This window comes from Myotis brandtii, unplaced genomic scaffold, assembly GCF_000412655.1.
Source record: "Myotis brandtii unplaced genomic scaffold, ASM41265v1 scaffold94, whole genome shotgun sequence".
NCBI classification, from domain to species: domain Eukaryota; kingdom Metazoa; phylum Chordata; class Mammalia; order Chiroptera; family Vespertilionidae; genus Myotis; species Myotis brandtii.
Window position 1 is genome coordinate 1328055 of NW_005371876.1, and position 12834 is coordinate 1340888.

A 12834-nucleotide genomic window follows, 5' to 3' on the forward strand; every position below is an offset into this window, starting at 1 on the left:
GACTGACCAGCGAAACACCACATGTATTCTCATTTTAGCCTGGTTTTTTCTTTCATAACTCTTATAATTTTAATTAAGTAGTTATTTCTGTAATAATATATGTAATCTCTTTCTTCCCCTAGAAGACTAAAAATCTCCATCCCAGGGACCATGTCTGTGTGTTCTGTCACCCAGCCCATGGTCTCTCACCCAATACATGGTACACACAAGGCACCCAACCAGTATTGGGTGGAGGGATCTCCATAAAACACAGTAATGGGGGTCTAGGAGGGTGTTCTCTGCTTTTCGGTGGGTGATTCACCTGAAATCATTAAGTAGAGGGTCATTATTGCTAAGTGGTTCACTGACCACAGAATGTGCTACTGTAACCTGCATTTTAACAGCCACTGATGCCATTTCCCCTTTTGTTTCTCATTCCAGCGATCTACAACTACAATGCCTCTCAAGAGGTGGAGCTGTCCCTGCAGATCGGAGACTCGGTTCACATCCTGGAGATGTATGAGGGTGAGTCTGGGTGGCCTCCTGCCAGGCAGGGCGAGAGGCAGGAACAGTGGATGTTACTTATTAATAAGGCACTTAGAGCAAACTTCAACACGCTCCACTTCCTGGAGGGGTGAAAATCCAGGAAGTCCTCAGGTTATATGATTTCATACTGAGGGCGATTTCGAAACAGCCAGCTGAATACAGGAGTGCGAACACGCCCAGTTACCAGAATCCAAGTATGTGAATCCAAGTATGTGAATCCAAGTATGTGAATATGTTGGGCTCAACCACTGGTTGCAGAAGGACCTGACACAGTGCTGGCTTGGGAGAGACACGTGGGACCCTGGGCTGGTGGGGGCTCCCAGGAGGCACTGCTGATTAAGTGGCTCTTTTATTGTTGTTAATCCTTAGTGGAGGATAGTTTTTCCATTGATCTTAAAATCTTTTTTTAAAATATATTTTATTGATTTTTTACAGAGAGGGATAGAGTTAGAACAGGGGCGGGCAAACTTTTTGACTCGAGGGCCACAATGGGTTCTTAAACTGGACCAGAGGGCCGGAACAAAAGCATGGATGGAGTGTTTGTGTGAACTAATATAAATTCAAAGTAAACATCATTACATAAAAGGGTACGGTCTTTTGTTTTTTTAGTTTTATTCATTTCAAACGGGCCGGATCCGGCCCGTGGGCCGGAGTTTGCCCACGGCTGAGTTAGAAACATCTATGAGAGAGAAACATCGATCAGCTGCCTCCTGCACACCTCCTACTGGGGATGTGCCCACAACCAAGGTACATGCCCTTGACCGGAATCGAACCTGGGACCTTTCAGTCCGAAGGCCAATGCTCTATCCACTGAGCCAAACTGGTTAGGGCTGCATTGATTTTAGAGAGAGTGGAAGGGAGGGGAGAGGGGCAGAGAGGGGAGAGAGAGAGAGAGAGAGAGAGAAAGAGAGAGAGAAACATCAATGTGAGAGTGCCACATCAATTGGTTGCCTCCCACACACACCCCAACTGGGATGGGAACCTGTAACCCAGGTACGTGCCCTTGATCGGAATCAAACCCACTAACCACTGAGCCATGCCAGCCAGGGCTAAGTGCTCTTTCTACTCAGCACCAAATGTTGCCAGACTGGGGGAGAAATGAGGGAGACTTACTGGGGTTGCTGAGATTCTTGCAGAGAATTAGGTCAGGACTGCAGCTGGTCCAGAAAGCCCTCTACTATGTGTCCCACAACTAGGTCGGGCTAGGGCGGTGGTTCCATTTAACCTGTTAGTGGGCGGCAGGACAGGACTCAGGACTTCCGGGTTGTCTAAAAAGCACAGATCACGTCTGCACCCTCCCCACCCCAACTTCTAGCTCCAACTCAAGCTCTCATACCCAGCAGGGCTCCTGTATCCACACGTCTACCCCCAACCCACAGGGCACAATGTACATGTATCCAGGCCACTGAAGTTGAGGATCTGAGCAGAGAACCACGTTTAGGACCCATTTATTCTCTGAAGATTGGGGCAGGAACGGGGTGGGAAACTAGATTTTGACACGTAGGGCGAGCCTTGTTAGAGCAGGCACTCTGATTTGCAGGGCCCGGCTCCCCATGTAAGTGCTTGTGATGGTCGAATGGCAGAAGTGCTCACCTAGAATCCAGGTGCAGCTTCTGAGGACGGGACAGAAAGATGCAGGGTGGGGGTGAGATGGGAAGCAGGGTTTGTCCGTAAAAGCTGTCATCTGCCTGACTGCACAGAAGACTCTGCTGTGACTGCTGCCTCCCTTTAGTTTTAGCAGAGGGCGGGGTTTTGCATTGTCCTCTCCTTCACACAACCCCAGGTGCCCTGCAGCTCCCAGGGCAGGAGACGAAAGGAGGCTGCGTGGACTTTTCCCGCTCCATCCTCTTTTCCTGTCAACCTCACCGTCTCAGGTCCAGCCAAGCATCCATTCCACGCGTCTCTAAGTCACCAAGACACTCAGCACAACCTACTTACCTTCTTGGGACTCCTTTGCATAGTGAAACCACAGTCCTCTCAACCTTACTGGGTCACATAGCTCACTCTCAGGGGCCAGATGAAACCATTCTATCTGGTTTCTAGGAACACACATTTTTCCATTGTACAGGTAAAAGGCACATGTTTAGCTTCTGCAACTCTTCCTGTGGACATAAAAAGAATGTATCTTTTAAGATCACTGGGTGCAAAGTTCTATAGATGACAATTAGGTTCTGATTTCTTTGTCTTTTTTTTTCCCCCCAAATTTGCTATATGCTAACTTTTTTGTGTTGTTTCTGTTACTGGGAGAAATGTGTTAAATCCTCCACCATGATTGCAGTTTGTGTCAGTTTACGGTGCTACCAGTCTTTTGCTTTATATAGTCTCAGACTTGTTTTTAAGTGCATACAATGTTATCATTGCAACATGAAACAATCCCAACTTTTAATTTCTGTTTGTTAAACCTGTTTTTATTATCTTTGTCTGTAGTAATCTTTTTTCTTTAGTCTATTTTGTCTGAAATTATAGCCAACTCATTGGCAGTCTCCAGATTTTGTCCTCCTGGCTCCACAAAGCTGTCAGAGATGCTGCTTGTGACGCAGGAACCTTTTCTTAATTCAGCAGATGCTCCAAGATAAACGCAGCCCCACATCCTGGCCTCATCTTTCTGAGTTGGTCTTTCCCAGATCTTGACCTGGTAACTGTTAGCTTTGCCATGTTAGCTCTTTAGTGTGTGTGTGTGTGTGTGTGTGTGTGGTATAGTCCAGCTTTTCTAATTGTCCTGCCGAGTGTGGGAGGAAAGATGGAGCGTTGATCTGAAATAAAGCAGATGATGTCTGTTAAATACACTTTCAAAATTCTTTTTTCATTTTTATATGACCCCAACATATTTTCTGAAATAGCTAATGGAAGCACTTTGTCCTCATAAGATTCATATTCATGGTAATTTTAAGTGTACATATTATTTATACGTTACCAAGTAGCCTCCCAATTGACCGATGAACACTGCTGAAGGTAGCAGTCTTACGAACAAGCTAAGGTGGTCACTGAGCTTGGTTAACTTTCAGTATAAACACACACAGACACACACACATCGATTTCACATCGTTCCGGAGCTTGAGTTCCGAAGCCACAGTGCTCCTCGCACGTGCAGCTCACACCGCAGCGTGCTTGCAGGCGGCGCTGGCCCGCTGAGAGACAGTCATACTTTATCAGCGCTGCATCTGTAGTGTGATGATCCAGGTGCTGTCTGCTGGCAGCAGGAAATTGATTTTTCTTGTTAACTGTTGCCATAAAATACTGGGCGTGCCAGCCATAGGACTCTGGCGTCTCAAAAGAGGACATCAGCACCCGTTCTGTAAAAGTGGACACGTGTCAAGGTGTGAATGGGTAGATTTAGAACATGAGCTTACTGAGTTCATTCATCACCCAATAGCATGTCAGCTTTATAGAGGTTATTATTTTGGATTAATTTTAAAAATAGTATTTATGTCATTGGATTAATAGTGCCCACCTTGCCAGATGCAGTGATAGGTTCTTACATCTGCTAAGTACTTTGAGTTCTTGGCTGGATTCTCAAATTCCTTTATTATTTCAGGCAGTTCAGGACTGAGTGAGGACAGGAGTGCTTTGCAAACATTAAACACGATGGAAATGCTGAGTAATAACTTGTTCTCTCCCTCCTCCCCCATCTCCTCTTCCCTTTTAAAAAAATAAACAAAATGGAAACGCCCACGGGGCTGCCAGATGGAATTTAAGGGTGGGTAGTGCTGGCACCAGCTCGAGGCCTTGGGGTTTGTGCCTTCAGCTTCCTGTCAGATCTGCCTCCTGGTGCTCCCCCCCACCCCATGCTCTGAGATATTTGCATCCCAGACCCGTGTGTGCTATTTTGGTGTGGACATGAGTCCACCCTCTGGAACCCAGACATGAAACATTCTTTTCTGCCCACAACCCACAACAGAATACCACTCGGACTCTCCTGCTGCTGCTTCCTGCCTGTGGTTGGGTGGATAATTATGAAAGTGATTGGTCCTTGAAGGCAAGGCCTGCTTCCCCTTCCTCTGCAGGTCCCGGGCCAGCACGGTTCCTGGCACGCTGTAGGTGCTCAGCAAAAGTCTGCTGAATGAGCAAAAGTCAAATCGGGGCGCAAGGCAAGCTCTTTGGAGCAAGGCAAGCTAGTGTGGAGAGTAAAGGGGGCTGGGTCACGTCCACAGAATGTAACCCGGATGTTACAGGCCAGGACTGCTTTTCTCCTCTCAAGAGGGAAGTCCAAGGCCTCCAGCATTCCCCTGTCCTCTGCAAACTGCAGAAGAATTTGGTTATTGCATGAGCTTTTGTCTTTTGAATTGAGAGGAATTTCAGACATACAGTTTACCAGTTTAAAGCAAATCATTTAATAGTTATTTACAAAGTGCACCATTCACAGAGTTAGTTTTGAGTTCATCCATGCTGTTGCCTGTCAGTACTTTGTACCTTTTTGTTGCTGATGAATATTCATTGTACTCATGTACCACATTGTTTATCCATTCACAGTTGAACACTCAGGTTGTTTCCACTTTTTAGCTATTATGAATAATGCTGCCACAGATGCTTGCAGACACATTTTTGTGTGAATCTGCATTTTCATTTCTCTTGGGTATGTGCCTAGGAGTGGAATTGCTGGGTCATATGGTAACCCTGTGTTTGACCTTTTGCAGAATTGCCAGAATGATTGAGTTTTGGCTCCAAAACAGGAGACCACAGCCCAAATGAGAGAGCCATCATTCATCCCTTATCATTCCTTTCTCTCTGTGACTTTCCCCTGAACTTCATTTGTTACTAAAAACGAGGGAAGGGAGTAGATAGAATTGCCTGGGAAGCTGTATGGTGCTCACCTTTTATGGGCCCTGAAGAATTATTTGCCTCCAGAGACTTTTCCAGGGAACTAAAATCCACAAGGATTGAGGCAAGTATCCTTGCCTCGTCTGTGGCACTGGCCTGCCTGTAGTCATTGCCACGCCTTTGCTTCTTTAACCAGACACGGGATTTGGCAACGAGGCGGTTGTTCTCCATCTTGCATGTTCTTTACAAGCACTGCCCCCTGGAGAGCTCTGTGTGGTCATTCCGCCCTCAGCAGCACTCACTGAGCAAGTATTATACACTTATTATGTGCCAGGTGCCTTTATTGAGCATAAGAGAAGTTCCAGGTCCTGAGGTCACCTGAGCGACAAAACAGCAAGGCTCCTGCTCTCACAGGGTTTTCATTCAAGGGATAGACAAAAACAAATGAACAAAGTAACCAAGCCCAAAAAATCAGCCCTGGCTGGTGTGCTCAGTGGTTAAAACATCAGCCTGCACACCAAAGGGTGGTGGGTTCGATTCTCAGTCAAGGGCACGTACCTGGGTTGTGGGCTCACTCCCTGCCCCCTGTCAGGGTGCGTGCGAGAGGCAACCAGTTTTCAATTGAAAGTGATTAAAGGAAAGTGCTTTGAAAAGCAGGATTTCAGCATCCCTGCTGTCCCGTGATTAACCGAAGTCTAGGTACCATGATTTTACGCCCAAGGTCTCTTGTCCCAGAAGTGGGTACTGGGTTCCTGCATTTGACTCATATCCATTGGTTAATTCATTTTAGCTCCATAAGCCACTCAAGTTCCAGAGAGTGGCTGATGTTAACAGTGATCTCTGGGGTAAACACAATGCAGTTGGCCCCGTTGGAAATAACAAAGTGAGATAATGTCTCAAAGGCGTTCCAAGCTCTACAGAGGTAGGCACAACAAAACATTTTATATTATTTCAAAGGATAGCACAAATGATGGGATTGGAACCAGAGGAAATGGGCAATCCTGAAAAGTTGAAAGAAATAAAAAGAAGCATTTGTGTACATATAGGAGGTCCCCAATCTACTGAAGTTATATCTTCTCTGTGGAGTGAGGCCAGTTTTAAAATGCACTTGGATCAAGAAATTCACCCCCTTACAATCTGCAAAGGAATAAAAATGGATTATGGCTTGAGCTGGACATGACTCTGGTCTTTTTGTTGTTGTTAATCCTCATCCCAGAATATTTTTTTCCATTGATTTTTAGAGAATGTGGAAGGGAAGGGGAGAGGCAAAGATGTGAGAGAGACACATTGATTGGTTGCCTCACGCCCTGACTAGGGCCAGGGATCCAGCCTGCAACTGAGGTATGCGCCCTTGACTGGAATCAAATCTGGGACCCTTCAGTCTGAGGGCCAACACTATCCACTGAGCCAAACAGGCTAGGGCTTAACTCTCATTTTATAAAACAGGCTTTCTTTAGTAAGTATAGAGGACAGTATTATGACAGATAGGTAAAGCTATACCAAATTTTGGCTCCATGGCTGACAAAACTTTATAACAGAGGCATAAATAAGAAGAGAGTGCATTTAAAGATTTTCTTCAAGCAGTGCCTTAATAAGCATCTTTTGGAGATGTAATAGGACTCTACATGGGGCCATGTACAAAACAGAAACAAACTCATAGATACAGAGATACAGTACAGTCTCATCCAATTCTTGGAGAATGTCAGACGACTTGAGAAGATGGATTGTCACATCCTACCATATCCTGTATAATAATTAGTCAACCCAGTTGCTCTGACTAATTGTTCCTCTTTTCTATCCATTTCCTTCTCTGTTTGGTCAGCAAGGCCCATTGGTCATAGGTGAGTGAGAGACAAAGAAAGTCTAAATTGATTTTTAAAAATCAGTTCTTCGCATGTGCAAAAGTGTGTGTTATAAGCTGAAATAAAGCATTTGAAGTGTCACTTTCATTTACCATTGTTACACCACTAGTCAAGATAATTGGAAGTTGATTGTAATTCAGAATCTAGTCTCCCCATGCTCTAGTCATAAAAACAACCGCCTTTCACAAATATAAATGGCAGTGAGCCCAACAGCTTGGGTTTTATGGCAGGGACTGCGTGCGAACATTTTGGCACCAGCCTAGAGAGCAGATTAGGCCAGGTGGCATTTTGTTGAGTCTGCCGGTCACTTCCCACATCTGTTTGACCTTCACCTTAAGTACCGCTTGTCAGTGACTACTGCTGGGGACATATGTTCCTGAGATGTGTTTTTTCAAAAGTTGTGTGTGGCAGTAGGAGTGTTTTCACAAGAAAAGCTAATTAAAAAGAGTCTGGGGAAAGTGTCATCTCAGATTTAATTTTATCAAAAAGAGAATGCCTTCTGTCTTTTTCTTTTGAGATGTATTTGAACGTGCTTCTAAAATTCCATCTTCAAAGTTTATGGTACTCACCTGTAGGCATATATGGGATCTTCTAGGATAGGGCCGGGAACCCTTTGTGAGTGGTACCATCATTCAGTGACTTTGTCATGAACCGCTACTTGGACTGGGCCCCTTTGGGCTAACGAGGCAAGCTCAGTCCAAAAACAGAGATGCACTTGCGATGTTCTGGAGGAATGTTCTCCTGAGCTTATGGTGTCTCAAAAGTTTTGGGCTCCAAGGGATCTAAGTGGGATCAAGGGTTTGGAGGGAGCAAAGTGATGGGCAGGCTCCTTCCATCCCGTGAACATCCATGCCCATTCATGGCTGTGCTCACCCTGGATGCTGGGCCATTCACATAATTTGGTGTGTAGCTTCTACCAAAAATGTCTTCAATATCATATCCCCATTATGAAACATAGCACGTCAAATCATTGCAGGTCTGGGTGAGACTCAGTTATGGATTAATGTAAGAAGAAAGTTCTAGAGGCAAGTTCAAAATTGACTGAGGGCAAATCTGAATAAGATACTTCTCTCCTCTTGCTTATACCTGGAGAGAGAAGGCTAAAGGTATGCCTGGGCTTCGCTCATAGTGATAAAAGTCACTTATGATCTTTAAAAGCCTGTAAGGATGCTTTTACATTATAAATATTAATTATGCCAGAGTGCCTCCATTTTATTCAACCCACGGAAGCAAATCATTCAACAGAAAGTGTTATAGGAGCAGAAAACGCTGCCAGAAAAAACGTGTGTGCTGCACCTGGGTCTCGGGCGTACAGAGAACCTGAGTCCTTTTCCTGCCTCACCTCCACGTGTACCTCGGGCTGCAGGGAGGGATGGACAGGGCCAGGGAGGAAAGGTCCTTGTTAAGAAGGATTACTAGTCTAACCCTTATTTTCTGTGCACTGTCCCCAGTGTTTGTTATTGGAACAAGAATATTAAATGTGTGAGCATTTAACTTTGACAGTAGGAATGTAAGATTTTAAACAACTGTACCTGTCAATTTAATCCTTCTAAATGGCAGGAACAATTAACACTAAATTCCTGACCTCAAATACTTGTTCTAGTTTTCACCAATGCAGGCTTAAGACTGATAATTGTAGTTGGAACTGAAGTAATGGGAAAGGGTGGGGGGAATTTTATTTTTAATTAGTCTTCCTGTCAGATTCACTGCCCACTGAATATTAAGTCAGGCCTTAGAATAACCTATTTTGGGAACGTTCGAGGTCTCTTTTCTGTCTCCTCTCGGGCCCTGGGTTACTCAGGACCATGTTTCTCAATTTTTCCAGCCACTGTCACATGGTTTTTCGGTCACCCAAGTTCGTTCTTCTACTTTTTTTGTTCTCTTTTCCATAGTCATCTTCTCTGCCGTTTTCTTGGGTCATGGGACTTATTCTGCTGGAAAATAAATGTATGTCTTATCAGGTGCTTGGACTTTGGACTGAGGCTTGCCCCCAGCATGGTACGCAGCTGCTTTTATAGCTTCAGCTTTGGTCATCTGTAATTTAAGAATAATTTAGACAGGGTCTACTGCTTCTTCCAGGAGCAGACATCCTCAGAAAACAAAAGAAAGAGAACTCCGAATAGTCTCCTGCATGTGCAAAAGTCGTCAGCATCGGAGCTCGGGGACGGCCCTGGAGGAGGATAGTCCCTGACTATCCTTGGGCACCTCATTTCCAAGTCTGCCTGGCCTTTTCCACTCCCGTACATGCCGGCATTGAGCTCAGAGCTTTCATACACTCGGGCTCCGCTCTTACAATTCCCGGAGAGCAGAGTTCCTGATGCTGGTTTAAAGCTGTGAAAATCACGCTAAGAAACTTGAAGATGTCCATGTGGCTAGTGAGTGTAGATCCAGGATTCCCACCAGGGTCCCCGGGAATCCAAGTGTAGAGCATACTTTCAAGTTGCGAGGCCTTTGAGGAAATGACACTTCTGTTTGCACACAGCATACAGTTTTCCAAAGGGGGTGCACTTCTTTTGCTTTTTAAACAGCTGTCAGACAGAGTTTCCTACCACCCTACGTGTGTTTCTGTGGGGGCGAGCTCTTCCTGAACTTACGCCCTCCACCCCTCACCCAGCTCTTCCACACAAGCTGGTAGCCCTGGCCAGTTGGCTCTTTGCTGCCCTCCACTGGGCATACTTGGGCTCACTTCACCCCCAGATGCCTCACCGGCCCTCCACACACACCTGCCTCCCCTGCCTGTTTTCAACAGCTGACTTTGCCCAAGCAGGTAGGCATGTCTGATCTAGGGGAACGTAGCCAAATCATTCCCTGCACCCAGGGATGTTGGTCCCTCCCGCAGCCCACCCACTCCGGGTAAGAACACTGAGGCAGTGGACCTCTGGTACCAGTAGTTTGTCCAAGCCCCTTAGGTCTGGCAGGAGGTCAGGGAGGACACAATAAACAGAGAGGTCTCTGGTGGGGTCTTTGACTCCCCCAACCCTCTTCCCACCGGTGTGTGTGTGGAGCGAATGTACAGTTCGTGTCCCGATCGTGCCTGCCTACCTGTGTTGGGAAAGAGGGCACTCGAGTTGAACCCTCCCCAACCCTCTTCCCACCGATGTGTGTGTGGAGCGAATGTACAGTTCGTGTCCCCTATCGTGCCTGTCTACCTGTGTTGGGAAAGAGGGCACTCGAGTTGAACCCAGTGATCTTTGGCTCTGACACTCAGAAGGTTCATATTCACCTTCTTGCTTCTCCTCTTTGGCCACCAGGACTCTCATTGCTGTCGCCACTCCTGGGCTCCACTTCTGCTCCTGCCACTGTTGGTCTTGTCAGGTCCCTGACAGCGTCTCTCCACCCCTGAGTGTCTCAGTCCTCAAAGGGGGACCCAGTGGTTCATGTTTAGAGCCCTAAAGTATAGCTCCACTCTTTCATTTTGAGGATGCGTTCCATTGAGGAACTTGAAGCAAGTTTCTGAGTGACCCGGACGGAAGGGGCCTTGGGGACAGTGCTGAGTGTTGCATTGGGGTACATCCCTCACCTCACTTGTCCTCTTAGCTAAGGTGCACTATCCCCAGCGCCTCGGCACACGGTGAGTTAGTTTCCTTTCGGGGCCTCCATTCTCCCTTCAGACATTAAGGCAGCCTTTTCCTCTCCTCTAATCTCAGGGCCCTCGGTAGCATAGGTAGGTTTATGAAAAGAGAAGCCTGCGCTGAAATTCCAGAAATCCTGGGAAGCTGGACGTTCCAGCTGGTGTCTCCCCACTCTACCCGTGTCTCTCTGTTCCACTAGCAATTAGATGACAAGTTCTTCCAGGTCAGGGCGTGGGGGTTATTATACCCTCAAACACCTTGAGGCCCACAGAGCCAGCACAGTTCCTTATGAAAGTGGCTTCCTTCAATCTATGGTGTTTGACTCATTGATTCATCACTCACCAACCTGCACCCCGTTCCCACCCGTCCTGTAAGTTGGTGCTGATGACAACAAAGCCCATAGAAGGGTGAGCGGCAGCAGGTTCATTGCTAGGACTGATAACACCACATGCTGCACTTTTTCATTTCAGCTTTCTGGACCTCATTGGGTGAGTTACCGAAAGGGATACGGAAGAGGGAAATTAGAGCCAGAAGCAGGAAGGACTGATTTTTTTTTTAAACAGGGCTACTTTGCTTTAAAAGGTTTTTTAAAAGCCAAATGCAGAAAATATAAAGGGAATTGGCCAGTGAGAGTGATGGTGTTGATTAGATGAGAGGGAAGTGTCTGTGAAGTCAGAGGGGTTCCCTGGTTTTGCAGGCAGCATTTGCTTGTGTCACCTCTCCATTCTGTCCAGTGTGATTGGATCTACCCCCACCCGACCTGGACCAGGTCCCTCTGAGGAGGTCTCCCACAGCACCCTCTATGGTAGGCCACCAGGAGGAACCTTGGCATTTTAACTGTGGAGTTGGATGGTAGGAGGTAACAAGATGGAAACAAAAATAGAATGCATTTGTGGGAGGAAATTTAAGAGAGGAAAGCCTTCCTTTCCCTAACTGCTGAAGAAGCAGTCCTACAGAGCGGGCTAGCACAGAACCAGGATGGAGAGACCCGGGCCTTTGGGTTTCAGATGAGTCCTCTTAAGGGGCAGTGCCCCCTCTTTTCTGGACATTTTGGCCTCTTAGGTGGGGTGCTCAGACCCTGCCCCGCTCTGCCCACTGGGCCTGGGATCCCAGGGAGAGAGAAGGAGGGTCCTCTGATGTCAGGTTTCACCGTACAGGCGGCGATTTTGTTGCACTTTTCTTGCATCAGTCCATTCTGTCCATGGCCACTAGCTCAGGGAGACCTTCTTTCTCACTAATACATTCACTAAAAGCTTATGAGTGCCTGCTGTATGTCAGGCACCGCAAAGACACGTCTCTTTCTTGATTGTCCAAGAAAGAAAGTCAGAGATGGAAACCACATGTCCTTCCCACTTGCTTGGCGTGCTGGTGCCCGTGGTTTCTGTTGGTGGCATCCCAGGGCCACGCCTTCCTGCCCCTGAGAGGCAGTGCCTGGGTTCCAGCCACTGCCCCAGGCATGGCCCTGGAGGCAACTAGGGCAGGAAAAGAGAGAGGAGCTGGCTGGTAGGAGACCTGCGTTTGCATCTTGCATCACCAGCTTTGATAGTAAGTTGCTGATTGACTTTGGACAACCCTTTCATCTCTGCCTGTATTTAAAGTAAGGGTGTTAAATTCCAGTGAGTTCCTTTGGAGCTCAGACTTCCAACAGCTACCTGCCTTTCTCAAAGACATAAAACTGAGCTAAGATAACTAACCAGGAGGACTGATTTGTCTCGAAAAAAGGTAGAAAAGAATAGAACCTTATCTTTGACCATCTTTGCGTCCTTTTTACTTTCTGCCTTAGACCTTCTTTTCAAAAGCCCCAGTGCGCTGCTCATTGCCTTTGGAAAGTGAGCATCCAGTGCGCTGCCCACAGGGAGGATCCAACAGCTGGGCCCTTTCTTTGTCTTGTGCTGCTGCTGCTTCCCTTTCCTCAGAGGGCTCTCAGGCCTGGCTTGGGGGGTTGGAGGGACACTCACTGGGGATGGGAGGGCAGGCTCTGGCCTTGGAAACCTGACAGGTTACCTGGTCCCCAAGGGACGGAACCTTTGACCTTGACCTAATTAACTGTGCTTTACCCAGCCAACTACCAGACCATGACACTGAAAGGGAAAACAACAGGATTTAACACCTGCTTC

The 12834-nt window shown here is 46.9% G+C and overlaps 1 protein-coding gene across 1 annotated transcript in view; it reads left to right on the top strand.

Moving 5' to 3' along the window:
- The first annotated feature begins 349 nt into the window (after nucleotides 1-349).
- Nucleotides 350-12834, top strand: part of DOCK5 (dedicator of cytokinesis 5) — a 160760-nt gene continuing 148275 nt past the window's right edge. The window contains exon 1 of the mRNA XM_014533084.1: nucleotides 350-504. Coding sequence (XP_014388570.1) covers nucleotides 390-504 — 115 coding nt within the window. The 5' untranslated portion in view covers nucleotides 350-389. The remainder of the gene's footprint in view (nucleotides 505-12834) is intronic.